Raw genomic sequence first — 23,445 nt, forward strand, 5'->3', positions numbered from 1 at the left:
TACCTTACAAAGCTACTCACCAATAGCAGTTGCTCTGGTAGTGTCCATGTACACCAAACTCTGTGCTTCTTTAACTGAACAATATATGTCTTTTGCCAAGTCCACATAACCAGAATAATCAATCAAAGGTTAATGGGGTCATACAATAAACAGATGTAATACATATTTTCTTAAAACTTTCAGTTGCAAGTAAAGTTTTCAGTTAATTCCCCTATGTACAGTAACACAATATTACATTAGCAGATTTCATTCCAAAGATTATGTTCAGTAATAAACCACATTAATTAACACAGTAAAGATAAATGTCATAATAATCACGTTTAACCGTTGAAGGCCAGGCAAACTTAAGCAACACTTGCATCCAAATTTTACCTTTTGGAACATTTAGAAAATGTTTTTCTACCCACCAGCAAAAACGTATGTAAAATTTACACTTAGCTTGTTTTCTAATATTGCATTGGTTGAATGTAGTAATGGTTTCATTATATTTTGTTTTATAATGCACGCACAAACATACCTACATATATTAGAAACAATATTAAACACACATATGCAATATTCCCAGACATGCATACACTGTCTATATTTTATTTATTATTTACATCATGAGTTGAGAACCCTGCCCGTACGCTTGCCATATAGCCTTATGGTACTTTTATAGCCTTATGGTACTACGGGTCATTGAAACAAAAGGAGGGTTGAAAAGAGGGAGTAGAAGCTCTCTTGCCGCTGTAATCACCTATGTGAGCGTATTGATCATCCTATTCCAAAACTATAGGCATTAAAATGGATATGCCAACATTTGGCATTGTGCATAGTGACCTTTGGTATATTTGCAGCTGCTTGCCCATGGGAACCCATTTCATGGCAACCCATTTTCATGGTGATGTTGCTTTCATAAGCAGTTTGGAACACTGTAGTGAATGATGCTTTTGGCCATGTAGTATAGATAGATAGATAGATAGATAGATAGGTAAATAGATAGGTCAATAGATAGTACTCCATGTGCACAATACTTCATATGAGACCATAACTTATTCAAGCAAGAAATAAGAAACAGCTAGCAGCTGAAACAAATGCAGAAATATATTTATATAAAATCATAAATCACCTCCACAAACAAAATCATCTCTGTACAATAATAGCAGCTCTGCCTTGCAAAATGGCGATGATTCCCAGCATGAATAAATGCATTCAGCAAAACCTTTCTCAGCAATGTGTCCGTTTGTATTAACTGTGTATCTTTTCAAATACTTTTTGCTGCTAGAAAATAAGGCAGGTGAAAAATCTTTTTAGCATCAAAGAGACATATTGATATCTCTTGAAGAACAGGATATCCATGTCCTACTTTTTAGATATTGTGATGTCTTTCCAAAGCTGACTTTTATATATGTCTATTTTAGCCAGCAGATGTTGCACAGAAGTGCATCATTTATTTTTATATTACTATTCATTATTTTATTTCTAAAATATTCTCTACTGTCTCTTATTTCAGGAAAGCTGATTTTTCTGGTTAATTTTTCACAAACCATGCAATGTATTTAAATGAATGGATGCGGTATTTGAAGATTTGAATCACACGCGGGTATACTGTGTACATAAAAAGGTTCCTCAACTTAAGCAAGCAATGAATACACATAAATACACATTTATCATAATGTCCTGGATTCTGATATTTCATTCAGGTTGAGCTATTTTCAGGAGCGTACCTAGAGTATTTGGTAACCAGAGCAGATCCTGTATGTGGCAATCTCCCCCACAAAAAATGAATGTTGGCAAGAATATTTATTTCACAAATTTGTAAACTCTGTCAACTGAAAAAAACTAGGAATCTTAAAAAAGGAATTATTCATTTATAAATAAATGTAATAAGTTTTAATAAATAACATTTACTGAACAGATATGGTACAGCATAAGTCCTGTCACTATATTCTGAGCCAAACATTGATGGTGGTACAGCATAACTTCCATCACTATACACTGAGCCAGACATTGACTTTAGTGCAGCATAACCCCACCTCTGTCCCCTAAAATAACCTGCCTGTGCCACCTCTGCCCCCCAACAGCCTGCGTGTGCCACCTCTGCCTTTTAGCAGCCTGTCTGTGCCACCTCTGCACCTTTGCCTTCCTGCTTGTGGCACCTCCTAGTCAGGGGACCAGCAGGGTCAGCACTGGGGCTGTGTAGATGTCTGACGGCTACCTAACATGGGTGCATGCACACTGTGTGAGGAAACTCTCTTTTTCAGAACCGAGGGCGTAAAGCAAGAGGTAGGTCCTTGTTGGGCAGCTGGAGGAGCTGCCCTGCGTCAGGCCTAGGGATGCCCTGTGGGTATATCACATGAAATACACTCAGTGTGTGTGAGAAGCTAGTTGTCTAATGTAGGCAATTAAATGGGAGAATGGGAGATGTTTCTTACCTAATTGTCACATAGTGTTGAATAGAATATGGCTAAAGAAGACCTAGTGAGGCAAATTATGCTTACTATAGATGATTTAAAAGCCTGTGTCAAGCAATACAATATTTGTATCCCTTGGGAGCCAAAAAACTCTGTAATTAATAATACGATTTGATAGCCTACAGGGCCGGCCCAAGGCAAAATGCCGCCTGGGGCGAATTTTAAAATGCTGCCCCCCCCTTATCTACCCTTCCTCTCCCTCCGTCCTTGCCCCCCCCTTATCTACCCTTCCCCCCCCCCCTTATCTACCCTTCCTCTCCCTCCGTCCCCCCCCCCCTCTTGTACTTACCTTTCAGCAGTCCTGCGGCGAGTCTCCCTGTTCGGTCTCGGTGCCGGCTTGTAATGCTGAGCACCGGAAATCTTCCGGCACTCAGCATTACAAGCCGGCACCGAGACCGAACAGGGAGACTCGCCGCAAAGGAGAGAGAGAGGGGCGCCGAGCGGGTACTGACAGCGGCGCCCCTTTCTCTCTCTTTCGCTTTAAAAAAAAAAAAAAAAAAAGGGCTTGGGGCGGCGAAGTGGTTGCCCCACTCGGCTCCATTGTCGGGCCGGCCCTGATAGCCTAACACCTATGATATAGCAAGTCAGTGTAATAATAGACATTTAAGAAGGTGGCAAAACAGTGGCAAAACCTATACATTTGGAGCAATCTAAATCATATTCCATAGAAGGCGATAGGGTGGTTGTAATGATCCCAATCAATCACTTTGAACCAGTAGGCCCTCTTTTTCCATTTTTGAATCTGAATACATGACATGTTTTGCTTTTCCCTAAGCTGATTGAAACCCAAAAGCAAATTTACTAAAATAAACAGCACAAACTCTGTATCTTGTATTCTTTAGGATATTCAAAGTGTATTTTAAGACCCAATCTGCCATCAGCTTGGCTAATATTTTAACAGGCTACTAGGATAAAAGCTCAATTCAGATTTAGATATTAGTAAGCCTTAGACCCCGGTAGTTCAACAATGAATAATTAGTTTTGATCATGTAGAATGTACATGGGTAGTTGTGGGTTAGATGGAAACCCGGATTAAAAAAGAAAAAAAAGCATTGGACACTACCATTTTTGTGATTATACAGCATCTGTAATTTTACTTTGCTACATGGAAAGATGTGCTAACACAAAGCTGGTTAGAAATTTACTGGTAACCTGAAACTATCCATGTATTATACAATCTTTAATGCTCCACTTAACCCTTGAAAATTTAAGAATTAGACATATTGGGTAGCTTTATTATCCATTGCATGTGCAAAAAAAAAAATAGTAATTAGTGAAAAATATTTGTATATTGTGTGGGTGCTCTTTAAACATATATTTATTTTTTCTGCAAAACCATTCAGTATAACATACCCATATGTGTAACACATAAATAAAAAAAATGTGCAAAAAGTGTAATAGTAATAATGAATACTTATTGGTTTTGTTGATAAAGGGTATGCCTATGAAGTATTCATTTTACAGAAAACTTGGTATCAAAAAGAATAAAAGAAATACCGTAAAATGTATATTGCATTCACATTATTTTCAGCTTTACAAATTCAGGCTCAGAAGATATAGATTTGTATGGTCAGGCATTTATTGTCTTCTTATACAAAACAAAAGGTCCTCATACGGCTAGAAATCAGTGCAGCCAAGCTCTCATTGAGTGGACCACTTATCCTCTATGATTATAGAACCAGGATAAAAAAAAAAAATAACAACTTACTGGAACTCATAGAAAAGGTCCCAAATGTGCACTCTTCTCATTGCAGCTCTTTAAGATCTATACTTATTTTTTTAATTAAATATATGAAAACAAAGCACAATATTGCTACTCCCTGCAGTTATTGCTTAACTATATTGCATTTTTATTTTTATATTCTTGGGTTCATCTGGAGGTGAACAATCTTATGTTTAAATTTAGTGTGCGCAATCTTTCACATTGTTGTACAGAATTGTATTTATTTGAAAATAAAGCTTTATATAATAGAGCAATATAATATATTTGAGAGATATGAAGGTGTATATTATCGTATGGAGAAAGAGACAGAGAGAAAGTGGAAGGCGAGAAAGGAAACTGAAAAAAAACAGTTTACAGGATAAAACAAACATATTTAACTGTAAACATCTGTTTGGGTAGATAATATTAGAATCTTTAATAATTGTACAGTTTAGCTTATTTTAAGCCTTTGCTTACCAGTTATATTGAAATGGATTGTAATTAAAAAATGTTTCTGCTTACGAAGCATTCGCATAAAAATGTTTATGCTTTAATGTGCTCTTGTGTTTTTTTGTTTTTTGGGGTTTTTTTGCAGGCATAATCAGAACTGCTTTACCAGACATGAGCAGAGAAAACAGGGAACATTACCAAGTGGTTATTCAGGCCAAAGACATGGGCGGCCAGATGGGAGGGTTATCTGGGACCACCACGGTGAACATCACACTGACTGATGTCAATGACAATCCGCCTAGATTCCCACAGAGTAAGATACATTTAATACTTATGCTGTGTTTAAAACCCTGTTTAAATTTGGTAATTTTACAGATACCATCTGTGATACTGTTTTATAAATACAGATTCACTACAGAGCCTGTTTATAGCGTTGTTAGATAAAGAAATGCAGTAGCTTGTTTTATGGGACTTATTTGCCTTTTTTTTGTTGTAAAAGAGTAAAGCAAAATTAAATCCATCCATTTTTTGTAATGAAAATAAAAATCCAATGTTTTGCTTAATGTTTACAAGCAGAAATAAGATAACTATCATATTTTATTCATAAAGTGCCAACATCTTCAATGTTGTGTAAGATAATAGAGATAACAGATAAAATTGACATACAGTATGGTTTGACTGCAATTAGAGACACTGGATTTTCCAGGGTTTCCGATAAAATTTAGCAGTTTACATCAGTAACATTAGTTTCTTGCTAATGCCATTGTTAATCCTAAACACATGTATTCTGCCACTGAGAACACTATCATAGTGGCTGATAGCCAGGCTAGAAGTGAGCTTTTGCACTAAGAATCGGTGTTATCATTTAATTTTAATTAAAATCATTGGAATACAGAGCCTGAAGCACTAACACAAGATGTGAATTCTAAATCAGAATGTAAGCTACACCTTACAAAATCCTGAAAAAGATTGAACAAGAAATTAAAAAAACAGGTATATCTTCAGTTGTTTAACTACAACTCCTTTATCCCCACATATTACATGGAAAGGCCAGTTTAGTTTAATGGTGGTGTTCCATATTAACAAAACATAACTGCATTCTCCACTATGTTAAGCAAATTCACTTTATTATTTTTTTAATGACAAGAAACACTGAAGCTTTTTTATTTTTTGTGATAACATGTCAGTGCCTGCCTTTATGTTGCAGGCCATTCAATAACACCATACAATAACACACACACTTACTCAAACACTATACACCTACACATACACTACCTCAACACCTATTTATTTCCTATCATTATACCTGGGAACATCCGGAGCCTTCCTTTGTGGCGGATGGGTAGGTGGTCCCACATGACACATTCTGTTGTTGGAAGGGGAGTGGACGCCGCACCTGCCGAGTTCCCCACCGGAGTCTCCAGGCAAAACTCAGAGAGTTTCCAGTTTTCACAAAGCCCTGTCTTTGGTGCACACTATTTGTGCTAAAAACTACTAAAACTACTGAAACCATAAGTGGGAACCCTTTAGTTCTCCAAGTCACAGTGCTTTGGGTCTGGGTTGCAGGAGTGGAGTACGCATGCCCACTCACTACCATATTCACTTCCACTCCATTAGAGGTCGGGAGCTAGGCTCACTGGGCACCCACCACACCCAAGTTTATGATATCCTATGAATATATAGCTAAATATACCGTATTTCCCCATGTATAAGACGCACCTTTTTTAGAAAAAATTGGGGTCTAAAAATTGGGTGCGTCTTATACAGTGGTGGTAGTTTATTTTTTTTAATAACTGCTGCTTACCTATATCTGCTGCGGCTGCACAGGAACCCAGTGGAGTCACGTGAATGCACATCGCATCACATGACTCCGCTCCGTTCCTGTTCCTGTGCAGCCGCGTCGAGCAAGGCAGAGGGGAAACAGCAGCCCCCACGGAAGACGGCGAGCGGCAGCAGAAGATCTGCAGTTCAGGTAAGGTTGGGGAGTAAATGTATGTATGTATGTTAGCTACCGTGTGTAGGGCGCACAGGGAGGGGGAACAGGGAGGCTGAAAGTGATGTGCATGTACTGGCTGCCTGAGCATGATAGGAGTGCGATATCTAACAGTTGCTAGCAGCCAACATCAATCACACTCATATCATGCACAGGCAGCCAGTACAATAACTTTATGTAATTTTTTTATTATTTAGGCCCCCAAAAATAGGGGTGCGTCTTATACAAATACGGTACATATATAAGTTTTGACTATAGTACTGGCCCTCTGTTAACTATCAGTACATTAAATTTGGTTTAACAGAAAACAAAACTGTACTCAATATCTTTGTTTGAAGGGGGGATCCTGTTTGTTAAGAGATTCTCAAGGAAGGGTTTTTTTTTCTTCTAAAGGTCTATGTGCAATTTGAGTTACAGAGTTAACTTGACTGTCAAAACTCAATGTCAAAGTACACATGTACTCACACAATACTGATTTTGAACCGAAACCAGATTATTCAGAAAGACTATTGAATAATGGACAGGTCATTTAAAAGAATGATCAACGTATCATGTTTTACTGCTATACTACAGATGTAGTTCAGGTTATTACATATTTTAAAATATTGCCAAAGGCTATTTGGCATATATAGCAGTTCTGAAAATTATGCCTCAATCCAAAGTGCATCAATGTAGAGAACTTTCTTCTGGGCTCATCGTACAATAACAACTGGCTACATCTGTAGAAGCCAGAGCATCTGCACCCATAAATTATTAATCCACATCAGCACTACGTTTTAGTATTGTAAGAAATCTATTTCCCTTCAGTACTATTTTAGTGAATGGCAGATGGCCCTGAGCAGGTCACTATGTAAGAAATGAAAGCCTATGTGGTTGTGTAATAATTGTATTGTTTTGATTTAGTGTAAATCAATGGACTGTCTTGGAGACCTCTGGTTGTTGTTGTTTGTTTGTTTTTTTGCTTTGCATGCATATTTGTTGACTCATTCCAAGCCCTGGTAGCTTTCAGGTTTTGTCAGTAGACCATAAACTAAGTCTGTTATCTGTGAAATATTCCTTGAATGTTATGTAAGAAACATAATAAAGCTGAGCTATTTCAACCAATCATAAGCATAACTGGGTACTTCCCAAGGTACAACAACTAAATGAAAGAGACTGTTAACATCTCCATTTATTTTGAATTCAATTGTGCACTCAGCAAAATGAGAAAAAGTTAAGTCATAAAATCACCCTGATCTGACTTTCCCACTACTGCACTATACCAATTTTTTTGGTTGAATTCAGAATAAACAGAGATTTATCAGTCACTTTTTTCAGTTTTCTTTCAGTTTGGATTTACTTCCCACTGATTGTACCCCCACTCTTTAGATAGGGGATCAGTGGCCCTTTTTCTCTCAGTTTCCCAAGGTAGTCTTCTATGCTGATATTGAGATGCTTAGATCATAACATGTCTTTTACCTGGTCATTGTTGCATGCATCATAAATAATTGAATTTTTTTCTGTTATAAACTTAACGTTTAAAAGATAATAATAAATACTGTACATTTGTTGGAATCAGTCCCTTTCCTAAAAAAGTCTATAGTAGTTTCAATATTTTACAATATTACAACACAAAAATTCAAGATTCAGAATTTAAATAACCTGTGGGCATGTTTAATGAAATCATGCATATAGGTATTTTAACCTCTTAGGAGATGTAAAGAAGGCAAAGTGAGCTCAGAAGGCCAGCAAAGTATCTCCAAGTAGCAGTATAGAAAAAAGCTACTGCTTCTCGTGTTGGTCTGTTAAAAATAAATCTGATCAATCTGATGACTGAGCTAACCAATGCTTTCCACACAAAAGTTAAAAAAAAACAACATGCTGCCTACTGATCTATTGTGATATCATCTGGCTACCATGCTGATAAAAAACCTTGATACCCAGGGGATCAGGGATTTTGACATCACAAGCACCATCGCATCACAAAAAAATAATATATCTGAATTCATTAAATATATCTTCTTGATCATTCAACACATTTTGCTTTTCTTCCCAAATTTTGCCTCCACTTGTAATGTATAATGTAGACTTAAATTGCTCAACCTTTTTGAATTTCTGTCTGTATGAGGCTACATTTATAATTAAAGATGTGTCATCCTCTTTCTAAGAATCTTTCTTTCCAAGAATCTGTCTGTGCTTTCTAAACAGTACTGTTTCAAACTTAACCTCTGATTTTGTACACTTTCATGTTACATGTTTTGGCTCCACCAGTTCTATGCACCTATTTGTCTCTAGGGTCCGCACTGATTGTGGATTAATCCCTTCATTAACCACCGCATAACCTGCCATTCCATCTCTAGAAGAGACATGTGAGGTGCTGAAATTACTTACTTACGTAAAATGTCCCATACCTTAAAACTAATATTTCCAAATCAATTACATGACTGAGGATGATTTTGTGGGCCCTGGAAATCCAATACCTTAAACACCAAATAAACACACGGACACAAACTGGATAAAAAATTGGCCACAAATTTTAATATGTATGGGAAACAAACACAATCGATTATTAACACAATAAAGTCATTGTCAGAATTAACACCACAAGTAATACAGTGCATACATTCCCCCATTGTTTTCCAATCATCCCCCTGACAATGACACCACCCTTTCCATACATATAATTAACCCTGACAACAAAAGCAATCAGGAAAGAGCATACCGAGACACACCTTTCCCACACCAGGTTTTAAGCCACCGACCAGCTCGAAACTACCAACAGCAACCAAACCAGAAACACCCTATTTCCTATTAACCAGCCATTATTCCACCCCCACCTTATACTGACCAGCCCCGCCACATTGACACTGACAAGAACACCCTCAATCATCCTACTAATAACAGGGAGGGAGGGTGGGAAAAAACTAATTAAAAGTGACAGTCACAAAATGGAGGGACCTTATTATACAGGACTTTCCAAAGTCCCCTAACCAATGTCCCTTAACCCCATTATCCTAAGCCCACCTCCTCACCCAGTCAAGATCCCTTTCACTTAGCTATGCTGGTTCCATGGGTTACATGATGGGTGGCAGTTTCTCATTAACACACATCCTTAATTGTACAGCTGTATTTTACCACATTATACACAAATGTATTATAGCACCTTTAATATAAAATGCTTTTTGTTTGTTTCAGGTATCTATCAATTTTCATCCTTAGAATCGGCAGGTATTGGAACTGCCATAGGCAAAATTAAAGCTAATGATGCAGATATGGGTAAAAATGCAGAAGTTGAATATAGCATTATTGATGGAGATGCTGAAGAATTCTTTGAGATCATAACGGAAAAGGAAACTCAGGATGGTGTTATAACCGTTAAAAAGGTATGAATATTGTTAGGGGATTTTGCATAGTGATGTAAATTCATGAATTCATGAAAGACCAAAGGCAATCATAATACTCAAACTTTATTTACTATATATCCCATATCATCAAAGAGAAAACATGATAATATACTGTATAACAAGTAGAAGACAAGTGTTAGTTGAATGTTATACAGGGTCTGTGTAGCACCTCCTCCTCTTACTTGAAGTTAATTATAATTAATAGGGGAAGATAAACATTGAGACACGGTTAAAGCTGAAGAGGAGATTGCTCTAGCTCTCCAGGGTCCTTCCTGGAAAAGTAAGGATAGACAGCTAGACATCAGCCAGAGGTCATGATTGTGAAAATCTGAAGGAGCCTCTGCCTTATCTCAGGACAATTTTAGGTGAGCATCTAGGAAACAAGACAAGACCTCCATAATGCAAAGATGGTAAAAAGGGTAATCTGAGATCTCCCAAACTGGCTCATTAGGAAGTCTGATCACCCATTAGAAATGAGGCACAGGTGTTTGCCACCTAGGCCAGAAAAACTGCTGGCCATGAGTAATGTATTTGTGGAGGTCGCTTCCCTAGGCCTGACCCTACATTTCTTGTCACAAGGCCTCTCATATTTATTTTAAAAAAGGTCCATATCCTCTTGTCACATGGTCCCCCCCCACACCCATTATCAATATTGCCCAGTTGAGCCTTAACCCCTTCAATCCCCTATAGACGTACCGGGACGTCCAAAAAAACCCCTATGGACGTCCCGGTACGTCCAGCCCTTCGTGCAGCGTCAGGGACACATCCCTGCCGCTGTCGTTTGACAGCCTGGACTCCCCCCTGGCAGAAGAAGCCGCCATCGCCGGCTTTCTGCTGCCCGATCTCCCGTAACAGCTTCTGGCATGAAAGCCGGTAAGCTGTTACGGTTGAAAGTGCCCGATCGCGCAGTTGCAAACGTGCGATCGGGCATTCCCTTCCGGGTTGCGTCACTGACGTAAGGTAAGGTCGCACAGGTCGCACACCCCTAAGGCCGGCCCTGATTTGAATCCCATCTCACTATGTCCTAATAATATGTATGTGAATAAACTTACCATATATTTTCCGTTTGAATTTTACCAACAGGTGTTGGATTTTGAAAGCCGTGAAATGTATACTTTCCAGGTTGAAGCATCAAATGTTTATATAGATCCACGTTTTTATCACCTTGGGCCATTTAAAGATACAGCTATTGTGAAAATTTTGCTGGAGGATGTTGATGAATCCCCTATTTTTAGTAGACCTTTTTACGTAATTGAAGTAGGTGAAGATGCTAAGGAGGGCAGCATCATTGGTCAGGTTAGCGCTCAGGATCCTGATTCATCAAAGAACAAGATCAAGTAAGTGTTTAATACGTTCACACAGCTTTTGTTTGCAATAGTAATACTCAGATGTCAAATGTCAAACACAAAGCTTAATATATCATACAATATGTTGCAGTGGAATTTCAGTCCTCCTATTTATTCAACAGAGTATTTGGCAAATGAGGGAGAATAAATGGTACCCTCGATTTCTGGGTCAGGCCCCTCACCCAATTTACCTTAACCCAATAACGACAGGCACATGAAACTTGGGTTGAAAAAGCCACAGCCAATTTTATTTATTAACCAAGTCAATGCCACGTAACCTTAGGCCTGACACCCTGTTGCGTTAACAGGGCAAAGACTACCAAACTGAACACATAAATATAATAAATAACATCAATAAACATAAATAATTAACAAAAACAATAAAGCCTACCAGGCAAACTAGGAACCTCCACACAGGGATGGACATACCAAGATGCCCAAACGTGAGGCTCCCAGAACCACCTACCGGGAACCTCCCATCAAATGCTCTCCCCCAGAGCATTCACACCCCCTAGATGCCTGGTAAGCTACCCACCATGCTATGACAGCAGAAATACCCCAACATAACCCAATAAACAGGGAGGGAGGGCGGGACAAACAACACAAGGTAAGGTGACTACAAAATGTCCCTAAACCTCGTGTCACAACCCCTTAAATAACAACCCCTAAACCCCACCCCCAACCTACCAAAACTACTCAGGAACCCAGTCAGGGCCCACTCTGGCCATGCTGGCCCCTGCGGGCATCATTACCAGATCCCAATCTAAACCTGCAACTACATTAATTGAATAAGCATGACACTTTAGCACTGGACTTTGGCCTAAGTGCTTAAGCTCACCTTCTACATCTATGCTCTAAATAGGAGGGGAGTCCTAACAGAACAAAACAAATATGTGAAATGCATAGAAGGTCTTATGCATAGTTCAGCTTTGTGGTGTATGGATCAGAAATCAGTATCTCTCCAGCACAAATCTCAATGGTTTGCCACATTACACTGATTACATTGTGCAGAGTGCTATAGTTTGATAATACACCCAGGCACTATGTAAAATATAGTTATGTAGGGAAGCAGTCCTGCACTCTACAGTGAGATCACTGATAGCTGGTCAAATTATTCAACCTCAACTCCATAACAGACACTTTAGTATGACTGTATGTCAGTATTTTACCTTATTTTTCTGTATATTGAACATCATAAGTACTGTCCTGCTGGTAACAAGACCAATTTTACCTGCCGCTGGGGTTCAGGAGGTTGATGCAGTCTACAGACAGACAATTGATCAAATTGTCATTGAGTCTCAGACACTAAACACCAACTCATGTAAACTGAGTTTGTTATAAGTAGATTACAATTATCTTTCTAGTAAATGGCTACATACAGTTATAAACTAATGTTGTTCTCTCCTTGCTGTTAGCGACACTCTTCCCCATCACTGTACTTGTCTCCTACCACCATTTAAATTATCTTCACCCTTCTCCTCACTTTGTTCTCTTCAATGACTATATAATTAAATCTGTTATCACACCTCTGTCGTTTTCCTTATTTTTCTTCAGTGGTTACATAGCCTGACTTTTATTTTGGTCTTTATTACTGTTTGACCCTTTACACTGACATGACATTTTCAGCATTTTTATGTCATTTTCTGTGTTGTAGCCTATACACATGGTGAATGTTAACAAAAACAGATAAAATCAGATTTCCTTTCACTTCAAAGCAGAATTCCAGTAGTTTAGTATTTATATAGGTTATCAAGGATTGTGTGATGAGATAAGACCTCCTATGATAAAAAATCATAGAAAGGAAAATCCACGAAAACATGTTCTATATGACTATATTAACCTAGTGCCAAAGAAAAGCTAAAAACATGAAATTTCACTTAATGCAGTCCTCTTAATTTAAATCATAAACCAAGCAGGCAGAGTATCTGCAGGACCTCTAGAGACTGGCTCACTAGGCTTTATTTATAGGGGATTGTAAATGTTTCTCCACCATTAAGGTAATAATGGTTTTGCTTTGTGAGGTATCTTGTGCATCAGACCAAAGGGCAAATATAATTTTATATCCCACGTCTACATTTAATACTTTTATTTCATTTTTACAGGTTTAATGTACTAAAGATGTATGATTTTGTTCAATATTCCTATCTGACAAGATGTATTAACAAATACTTATCCAATTTCTCATAAAACACTTTTCAGTACTCTATTTCACCTGACCTGTCCTTTTTAAATTAAACACTTATATGGAACGTGTACTTATGTTTTACACTTAAAAGTATCAAGTTTAATACAATGTACATTTTTTTTTGCCAAATTATAAATTTTTAGTCTTTTCAGATTTCTTAGTGGAGATATAAAAAAAAAAAATCTTGCAATAAAGACACTTAAACTTGCTATTGCATGGTTCTAAAAACATTTCTAAAAACGATTTTAAGAGACTTTCTCTTTTTTTTAGTATGAAGCAAATTAAGCGGTTGTTTTTTTATTTGTAAATTATAGATACTTGTCAACTCTTGTTTAATCAGATAACTGCAAATCATTGATTTGTATTAGCTCATTTTGTTACTACTACTATCTCTATTAATATGTTTCCACCATTTCTGTGTACACAGATACAGTATTGATCACAACACAGATATGGAAAGAATATTCAATATTTACTCAGGGAATGGCTCTATATTTCTAGAAAAACCACTTGACCGTGAAGTAACTCCGTGGCAAAATTTCACTGTGGTCGCAACAGAAACAAGTGAGTTTTGCATATTTAATACAATGTAGTGTATATTTGTTATGCAGTCGTCAAAAAACATAATTTATTTTTAATGTTTAATTTAATTAAATATTCATGTATTTTACATTAAATATTTATTTTGTTCCATGCTACATTCCAAATCCAATGCCGTGTGTCCATGTAAAGTCTTCAAAACCACAGTAGATTTTCAGTAATATGGGAGATATTATTAGCAGAAATGTGGAGCAACATATAAAGCATATTACTTATCATTAATTTTGAAATTATTAAATTTTACAGCTTGTTTGTTATACTTTAATTTGTTTGTTACTTTTTTATATACATTGAATTATACCAACATATTGCTTCCATAAATGAGCTTATGTTTTGCATATTTTTAATTATAATTTTCCTATATGCATTTTTTTTTTTTTATAAAGGGAATAGAGTTCTTATATATAAATTTGGGTGTTGGGTAAGTTTTGTCTATCTTTCTTCAACTTATTCTGAATTTGTTTTCTTTTTATTCTTGGTTTGCTGTCTATTTTTCCTCCCAGCAAATAATACATGGGGTGCTCTGATTTAAACATTTTGGACCTTTATCTATTTTTGTGTTCTGCTTGCATTTCTACATGTATCTATCAGGGTGCTTAAAGTAGCCAGGCATTTACATTCTGACTGTTTGGCAGCCCATCACCCACAAAACTATTAAGTGCCACTCTCCCCTAAACCCCCCCCAGTAGACAGCCCTTACCCTGTCTGTTCACTACTTCTCTTCATTGTAACCATGTATGCTCCTGCCTCTCCTTCATCAATGCAGGCAAATTCCGCTCACACTATATAGGGATTATTGAAAATGTCCAAACAAACTTCACTTGTACACAGGAGCGATAGGGAACTGTATGTAAGATTCTATATGTGGCAGTACATGTGAAAGGAGCTGAGAGACATAAACTATAAGTACAAAACATGTGAAAGTACACTGTAAAACATCATATATTATAAATTGACTGGTAAAGGGAGCTGGAAAGTTTTAAAAATAAGTAGTGTATTATAATTTCTACAGTGGTAATAGAGTAAATGACAGAACCACTGGCAGGCTGAAGTTACAGTATGTACAAGGTGTGCTTTCCTATTGCCTGGGAGAAGTTAAATTCAATAGTATAGGCTCACACAGGAGAAGCTAGCCAAGAAAAAGATTGATGAGTGTGTCAAGAAAGGATCCAAAGGATACAAAGACCGCCACTTTCCAAAGAATATAATTTTTTTAACTCAATATCTGCCCAACCTACTTTTTTTATGTGACCCTTCATAATACACTTTCCTTTCACCTTGAAATTAAAAAATTTTCCTGTACAAATGCATGGCAGGATTCATTAGAATCTACTCTATTCATGTTACGGCCAATATATCTCCTAGCTCCTTGGATTGCAGGACATACATTCAGGCAAAAGAAAGCCATACTTATCATTGGGGCGAATGCATAGAAAGTGTACCCATTGAGTTCAGTGGGAGTGATTTCTTGCTGGCAATTCTAAAAAAACATTCATGAAGAACTGAGCTGTAACTTCATTGGTGGGGCTATATGTTACATTAAACCACCTCATATTACTATATCATATTACTTTTCTTTCCTGAAAATTGCCTCCTGGATTGCATTCTATTACTTAAAGCCCAATGTCAATAAGAATCAGATATTGGTGAAGCCTTTCTTATCTATCTTCAATTCCTGATCAATCTACAATCCACCCCACTGCCTAAGTTCTTAAGTACATGACCCCACTATCCTTCATCGCACACATCCAGTTGCTCATTTATCCTGCTGCCTTTACCTGCAAAATATTTCTGAAATTGATCCTTGCCTCACACAGGATATTTTTGACCTACATATCTCCAAATGCTACATATCTCCAAATGCTTTCCTAATAACCTTCTTGGCCCATGACCAATCATTCCGTATGTGTTTCCAAGACATAACCTTTGCTGTACCAATTATTTGGAATTCCTTCATTCCTTTCTGTTTTCTGTTATACTTTGCATTATTCATTATATCTTTAAACTGTCTTTAAAAAACTCACCTGTTAAGATCAGCTTACTGTAAATACTTTAAATACTCAACAACCTGTATTCTCTAAAGAGACCATCTGTTTCACCCAGCTTTGATATCTGCAGGCCGCTGGCTTCTCCAGTTGATCTTTACTACAATTAAATCACATTTTCCTAATCAGTCCTTTACCTTCTGTTTCAATTCCCTGGACCCTGCTAATAGAATGCTGGCAGGAGAACTTTTCTCCTTCTGTACCAGTATGCGTTATGTCTATTCATGTTATTGATAATTTTGTGTTTTTACCCTCATTGTATCGCTGATATGGCATCTGCTGGCTCTTTATAAAGAAACTTAAAGAGTAGTAAGAAAATAATAAATAGAAGAATGCTTTTTATTCAGTATGCTCCTTTAAGACACTTATTTAAATGTACAGACCTTTACCAGAATCTTTAGCAACTTGCCAAAGGAATCATTTACACATGTGTATACTGTATTTTCTCAAATATAAGGCAATCTTGATTAATAGATAAGTCCACCCAAACTTGTATCTTAGTTAAAGCAAATGAGAAGTGTTCTCCTTCTGCTTGTATTTGGGTTTATTTGGTTCTTTTTAGGTGGTCTTGACTCTTAATTGCTAAGTGTCTGACCAGATAATATTTAGAGTTATTGAAAGCTGTTCTATATACCTGATCTGGGGAATGAGTGAGATGCCGCTTTGCTAACAAATAGAAAAACTAAGTTGACAAGGGAGAGGGAAATGGTCCACTGGTTTTGGTTACTGTCAAGCCTCTATTAGAGACACACAAATCCAGTTGGGTTGGGAAGGTTGGGAGGTGGACAACATCTGATTTTCTGGGAAAAGGCACTTGGGGAAGAGAAGCAGTGCAAATCTTTCAGTGATAGTATCTAAACAGGCTTCAGGAAAATGAAGGCTGATGGGTGGAGAAAGAATGGGGTTCTGGTGGCTGCACAGTTTTTTTTTTTTTTACATCCCTATGTTACCTTTTGTTCAAGAAGCAACGTGGAACAAGCAACATGTATAGCATCTAGCATAGAAGTTTTGCAGCCCAGAATGTAAATGAGCAAATATTTTGTATTTGTCCAAGTTTGAATTTTTTAAATCTCGAAAACAATACAGCCTTGAATATAAGCTTATGACTAAGCACTGATGTTGTAGCAATGTTATAATTTATGCCGTGTGGATACGAAAATAAATACTTAACAGTATTGGAGTGGTTCTTGACTCTTTGTGGCTTAATTTCCTCTTGTTTTTCTCGAATATAAGGGGACTGATTTTTTTCAGATTAATTTTTCTGAAAAAAACTTGCCTTCTATTTGAGCAAATATGATATGTTACAATAATGGTGGACAAGGAGTGCAGAATGCATTGGATGCATTGAAATAATGTAAACTAATAAAAACCTAATAAAAAAGTAAATTACATTTTTCATTATTTGTTACTATTTTAGGAGACCCCAAACAAAGTAGTGCTGTTCAAGTATATGTCAGGATTTTAGATATTAACGATCATGTGCCAGAATTTGCTGCATATTATGAGACATTTGTATGTGAAAATGCAAAACCAGGGCAGGTGAGTAAAGGTTATGATCTCCTCTTATTAAACATATTTACATTGCTGTATTTTTGTTGTATAAGAAAAGCATTGTGTATTATAGTGAATTATGCTAGTCATTCTTCACTTGGTGGGTGCTAGAATTATGACTACAACTGCAACACGACTACATGGTAGCAGAAAATGTAACATGCTTCTTAAAATCGTTCTTGCAGCCAATCATAATAATTTCTTTAAAAAGCAATAATGTGAAAATAACAAGTATATTTTTCCGCTTTGAATGAAAACTTGTCGAATTGGACCCCATATTAATCAAAATTCAGGACCTCAAAAACCCACTCCATACCCTCCTGATATCTTCTTTACTGAGGGTAGAGGACAGTTTAAAGTTTAGGAGGATATTAGGAAGTACGGGATGCAGCTAGTTTTATAAATTTTTTTTTTACAATTTTCCATTAGCCCTTTTTTTCTGATACAGAAATACCGTATTGGCTCGAGTATAGGCCGCACCCGAGTATAGGCTGCACCCTTAAAGTTAGGTGCTTTTTTAAAGAAAAAATTTAATTTAAAGTGTAATAGATATGCTGCCACTCTGCCCCCCCGAGACATGCTGCCACTCTGTGTGTCCCAACGAGATATGGTGCTACTCTGTGTGTCCCAACGAGATGTGCCCCCTCCCCTAGACTTACCAGTGCAGACTCCGGGAGTCCCGGGTGTTTTGCGGTGCCGGCGGGGGACATCTATTCTACGCAGAACGGTATACAACTTCTGGTGCCGGCACTTCCGGGAGTCTGCACTGGTAAGGAGGATTGTTAAAGCTTACCGATCAGACATTCACCGGCGAGCGTAAACAGCCTCCGCTACCTAAGAACTCTCCTGATTTATAGGCCTCCAGGTCAGTATGTTTTAATCTAGGTTTCAGCCACTCCCTTCCCCTTTCAACTGTATTTGGGGTAGCCTGACCCACCCCTTATTTTAACCACACCCCTTCCTGTATGTTTTAATGAGCAGGAAATGGGGGGGGGCTCAGGAGGAACTAGCCCTGGGAAGTTGTATAATGTGTTGTTGAGGCATTATGAGGCAGAAGCATGAGGTACACAACAGACCTACAGATTCCCTTGAGGATTGTGGGTTAAAATAAAAACATTTTAATTAAAACAGAAAATACTGTATAACTAGGGAAAGTAAACAAACATGGTATGTAAGGGGATGAAAGCTGAAGCGCATGGACAGCAAGAGATCAGGTAAAAAGGGGTTGGTGATTTCTGGAATGAGCAGTGGCTGTGCACTATATACACACTTAGCCCACCAAAAACTCTTCATTAGTGATTATAGACATAACCTAAGCTAAAGTGAACAATGATAAACAAGAATATTTCATAAATACATTTTATTATATTATTTTATCTTTTATTCACAGCTTATTCAAACAGTAAGTGCTATAGATAAAGATGAACCTCCTCGTGGACACAAATTCTTCTTTGAAATGGTGCCAGAATTTTCCATCAACCCTAATTTCACAGTTTTAGATAATAAAGGTAAATGTGCAACTCACTTTTGAGGCTTCCAAAAAAAAAATACTTGTTCTTTTCCAAACATAATCAAGCTTTTTTGTTTCTTATGTATTTCAGATAACACAGCAAGTATTTTAACAAAAAGAAATGGATATAATCGATATAAAGCAAACATCTACACTTTGCCTATCATAATTTTTGATGGTGATTACCCTGTTCAAAGCAGCACTGGGACACTGACCATACGAGTGTGTGGTTGTGACAGAAAAGGGAACATACAGTCATGTAATGCTGATGCTTTCTTACTTTCTACTGGGCTTAGCACTGGTGCCTTAGTGGCAATTTTATTATGCTTCATCATACTTCTCAGTAAGTGAGATAAATGTTGTGCAACAAAGGATTACGTAATGTCTGAGAATAGTATTTAATATTCAATTCTAAAATGCAAAGTGCCTAGTATTTTAATGAACCTAAGTTGAAAGAAATTGGTAGCAATTAAATAATAATAATAATAATAATAATAATAATATTTGAAATTATTGATTAACAGAAATTGTTACAAGTGTAATTTACTATGTATGAGTAGATGTATAGTAATATATCTACAACCAACCCATATGATCTTATGATGAGAAAAAGGGAGGATGAGATCATATGGATGAAAAATTCAAATATGTAGGTATGTTGCTAATTCAAGAGGAAGAGTAATTCCTCATATGACAATGCAGCCCCAATAAGCTTCTATAGCACTGAAGGGATGTCCAAGCTTGGCCTACAGCTTGTCCTGCACAATGCATAGTTAATTTAGAGGGTAGTGATTTTTTAACCCCTTAAGGACACAGCTGTTTTTTTATTTTTTGTACCCTTTGACAATATTTTAATATTTCTTCGGTGCTCATGTTCAGCTGTAATTTTCTTCTCTCTTATTTAGTGTATCTTTTCTTTACTATTAAAAAAATATATATAAAATATGGTGAACCATTGAAAAAAATGAAATTTTTCTGTTTTTTATTTGAAAAATCTTTTACTCATCTACAAAAGCTTATGAAAAAAGCAGCTAAATAGATTCTAATATGTGTTTAGAAAAGGAGTTTAGAAACACCTAATGCTTTTTTGCAAAATATAGGGCAATACGTACAAGAAGCATATTGCTATTACAAAATCATTTTTTTTCAAAACTGGTCATTCTGCCCCTTTGTCCTTTTGGGACATCTTTGAACCCAGTCAATTCAATTTACATATCAATTTCATATCAAACCATATATTTTTGGCAACTTGACAACCCAAAATATTTCAAATGCTGGTAGTTTAACTCTTTCCATGCACTAATTCCACCACCAGACTTTGTCAATGTTTGTGGTAGTATTTGTTTTGTTGTGTTTTTTTCACACATTGTACGTCAGGTATGATTTTACCACTCCTGGTATATGTTACTTTGAAACAACACTGCAATATTTGTTCAGCAACAACTCCACAGTACAGTGATACCACCCATGCATAGATTTGTCAGGTTGTTTATGGGCTAAGGGTCACATTTGGAAGGTGTAGATTTCTTTTTTTTTTTTAATTGACATCTGGTCTTCCTGACCAATTCGATTTACCCCATCAAATCATACATTTTTAAAAACTAGACACCCTATGGATATTTCAAATGCTGGTATTTTAACTCATCGCATGTCAGGATTTTTGTGAAGATACAGTGCTAACTTTAGGACTTGGTCATAAAAATAACCTTTTTTTAATAGTTTTGGACTTTTTAAAATATTTTTTGGAACTTGATAGTTTCCCTAATGGTGACATAACTGGGCAATTATTTGTATGTCTTACCACATTTTTTCTTCTTATAGTTTTATTTATTTATTTTACTAATCACATTGTGATTAGTAAACTGGGCTCCATTGACTTGCATTGTTAAATGCTTTCCATCCTGGGGTGGGTTTTTGGCGTCACTGAATGCCTCAATATTGTTGATCATCTCCTAACTTCTTTTAAAGCAGGGGGCCGTTGACACTCCATGGTGTTTTCGATGTTGCTAAATGCCTCGACATTAAGGCATTTCAGCAACACCGTTTGGGAGAAGAAAGTGTTCGTTGATCGCTTTCTAGACCCGTTTAACCTAATGACATGTGAGGCACGTCAGTTGTGATTGAGGAGTTTAACTACTACCTAATATTAATATCTGAGTTGAATAATATCAACTATATTCTGATTATTAAAGTTAGCTGTGAACCTCAATCTGGTAATAAAAATACTCTAAAAAATCTTGATATGTGTGATTATTAAATAATGATTTTACTTATCACTCAAATGTTTATATTTAGGATGTTTGTGCTTTTTTTAGCCCTGGTAGTCCTGTTTGCAGCTTTAAAAAGACAAAGGAAGAAGGACTCTTTAATCGCTTCTAAGGATGATGTGAGAGATAATGTTGTGACTTACAATGATGAAGGAGGAGGAGAAGCAGACACACAAGCTTTTGACATTGGCACATTAAGGAACCCAGAAGCAAGAGAAGAAAATAAACTTAGAAGAGACATCATTCCTGATACTATATTTCAAATACGAAGACCTGTACCACTTTGGGAAAATATTGATGTACAAGACTTTATTCAGAGGAGAATAAAGGAAAATGATGTGGATACAACTGCTCCACCATATGATTCTCTTGCAACTTATGCTTATGAAGGTAATGATTCAATTGCTGGATCTTTAAGCTCTTTGGAGTCACCCACTGCCGATGAAAATCATGATTACCACTATTTAACTGACTGGGGACCTCACTTTAAAAAACTTGCAGATATGTATGGTGAGGATATAAGTGAATAATCGGATACATGAAAAGTTGTAGCTAGACTAAGCAAATTAGATTAAGTGACTTATACCTATTGGTAATGTACTGTAGCGTTTCAAAATGTTTATATAATAGTGAAAAGAAAAAATAATGTGGTGGGAGTTTCTGTTCATTAAATAAAAACACTTATAGACAATTTTAAGGGAATGTACAAAGTCAGCAGTAGAATCAAGGAGAAGGTGAAAAATGTGTGCCTTTAAAAATAAATAACTTATTTATTATTGTCCCTTGTAAATATAGATGAAGGTATACATTTGCATCAGAAAACTGGAAAATACTTTTAAGAGTACTGTAAAAATATTATTTACCATATTATTTATTGATTTGGACTGTATGTTTTTCTTTATCTAAGCTATTTTTTATAAGTGTATATTTATATTTTTGTATTTTTCTGCAATAAAAGGTTATTTCTGAGAAAAAATGGTTTAATTATTTAAAAATGTAACATAATGTATGTTTGAATATTGTGAATAATTATTTCATTATTTCTAATCTTTCTAAGGAATACATTTTTCAAGAATTATATTTAATTCAACATATAAACAAATATTAAAACAATTATTAGTCATTTTCTAAATTGTATTTGCAAACCATTTGATGCCAGCATGATATAAGGAAAAATATTCTTCTTTCTAATCTGTAAGTATCTGTTGGGTATGTTACCCTTTTCTAAACTTTATAGCTAAATAAAGTGTAGTGAATCTAAATTTTATCATCAAGTTGTATTTAGATTTCTATCTGCATACACTACATGATACAGTCCACTAATGAACATAACATTGTGCTGGGTTTAAAATGTCTCCTTCGCCTTTGACTGTATAGTACATATGCATTTTTTTCTTGAAAATAATCGTATTCAAATATAAATATATAAACGCGACAGCTACTCAAGAACAAACGTAAATCTAATTTGCTTCCAAATAATACAATTATAATATTCTTTAAGCCTTCATACAGAATTGCTTTATTATCTTAAATATAACAGGATGGTACAATGATTTCGTTAATTTCCTATATTGCAAGATACTTTGATAGCCAATCAATCATTTGCATATGTATATATTTATTCACTGATTTTTGTAAATAAAACATAAGGACTGAATATATAGTTTAAGTGTTTACAAATCTACCATATTATATCAAGTTATACTTGATATACAACATCATATTAATATAATAAGAAGCACATTTTGGGAAGCACATTTTGTTTTTACCTTTGTTGATTGCAAAGGGATATATATGTTACACTAACTGTAACTAAGTCTATTCATTTAAATCATTTGCAACCATAGCAAGATCCAATATGCTTTTTTACTGCATTACTTTTTTTACTGCAATTACTTAGGTCTACTAAGTGATCTACCTTTGATTTATCCCTGTTGGCACCTAGGTGAACATTTGT

At 36.1% G+C, this 23,445-nt stretch overlaps 1 protein-coding gene across 1 annotated transcript in view; it reads left to right on the forward strand.

Annotated features, from left to right (window-relative positions):
• LOC149302552 (cadherin-9-like) overlaps positions 1 to 22,018 on the forward strand; it is a 103,644-nt gene extending 81,626 nt beyond the window's left edge. Inside the window, exons 8-15 of the mRNA XM_089482232.1 lie at positions 4,754 to 4,921; positions 9,776 to 9,963; positions 11,068 to 11,321; positions 13,943 to 14,079; positions 17,578 to 17,699; positions 19,102 to 19,219; positions 19,313 to 19,564; positions 21,537 to 22,018. Of these exons, the coding sequence (XP_089338358.1) occupies positions 4,754 to 4,921; positions 9,776 to 9,963; positions 11,068 to 11,321; positions 13,943 to 14,079; positions 17,578 to 17,699; positions 19,102 to 19,219; positions 19,313 to 19,564; positions 21,537 to 22,018 (1,721 nt within the window). The remainder of the gene's footprint in view (positions 1 to 4,753; positions 4,922 to 9,775; positions 9,964 to 11,067; positions 11,322 to 13,942; positions 14,080 to 17,577; positions 17,700 to 19,101; positions 19,220 to 19,312; positions 19,565 to 21,536) is intronic.
• The last annotated feature ends 1,427 nt before the right edge of the window (positions 22,019 to 23,445 follow it).

This window comes from Sceloporus occidentalis, unplaced genomic scaffold (assembly GCF_023333645.1).
Source record: "Sceloporus occidentalis isolate IW3139 unplaced genomic scaffold, rSceOcc1.0.p SCAF_18, whole genome shotgun sequence".
In the NCBI taxonomy this organism is placed as follows: Eukaryota; Metazoa; Chordata; class Lepidosauria; order Squamata; family Phrynosomatidae; genus Sceloporus; species Sceloporus occidentalis.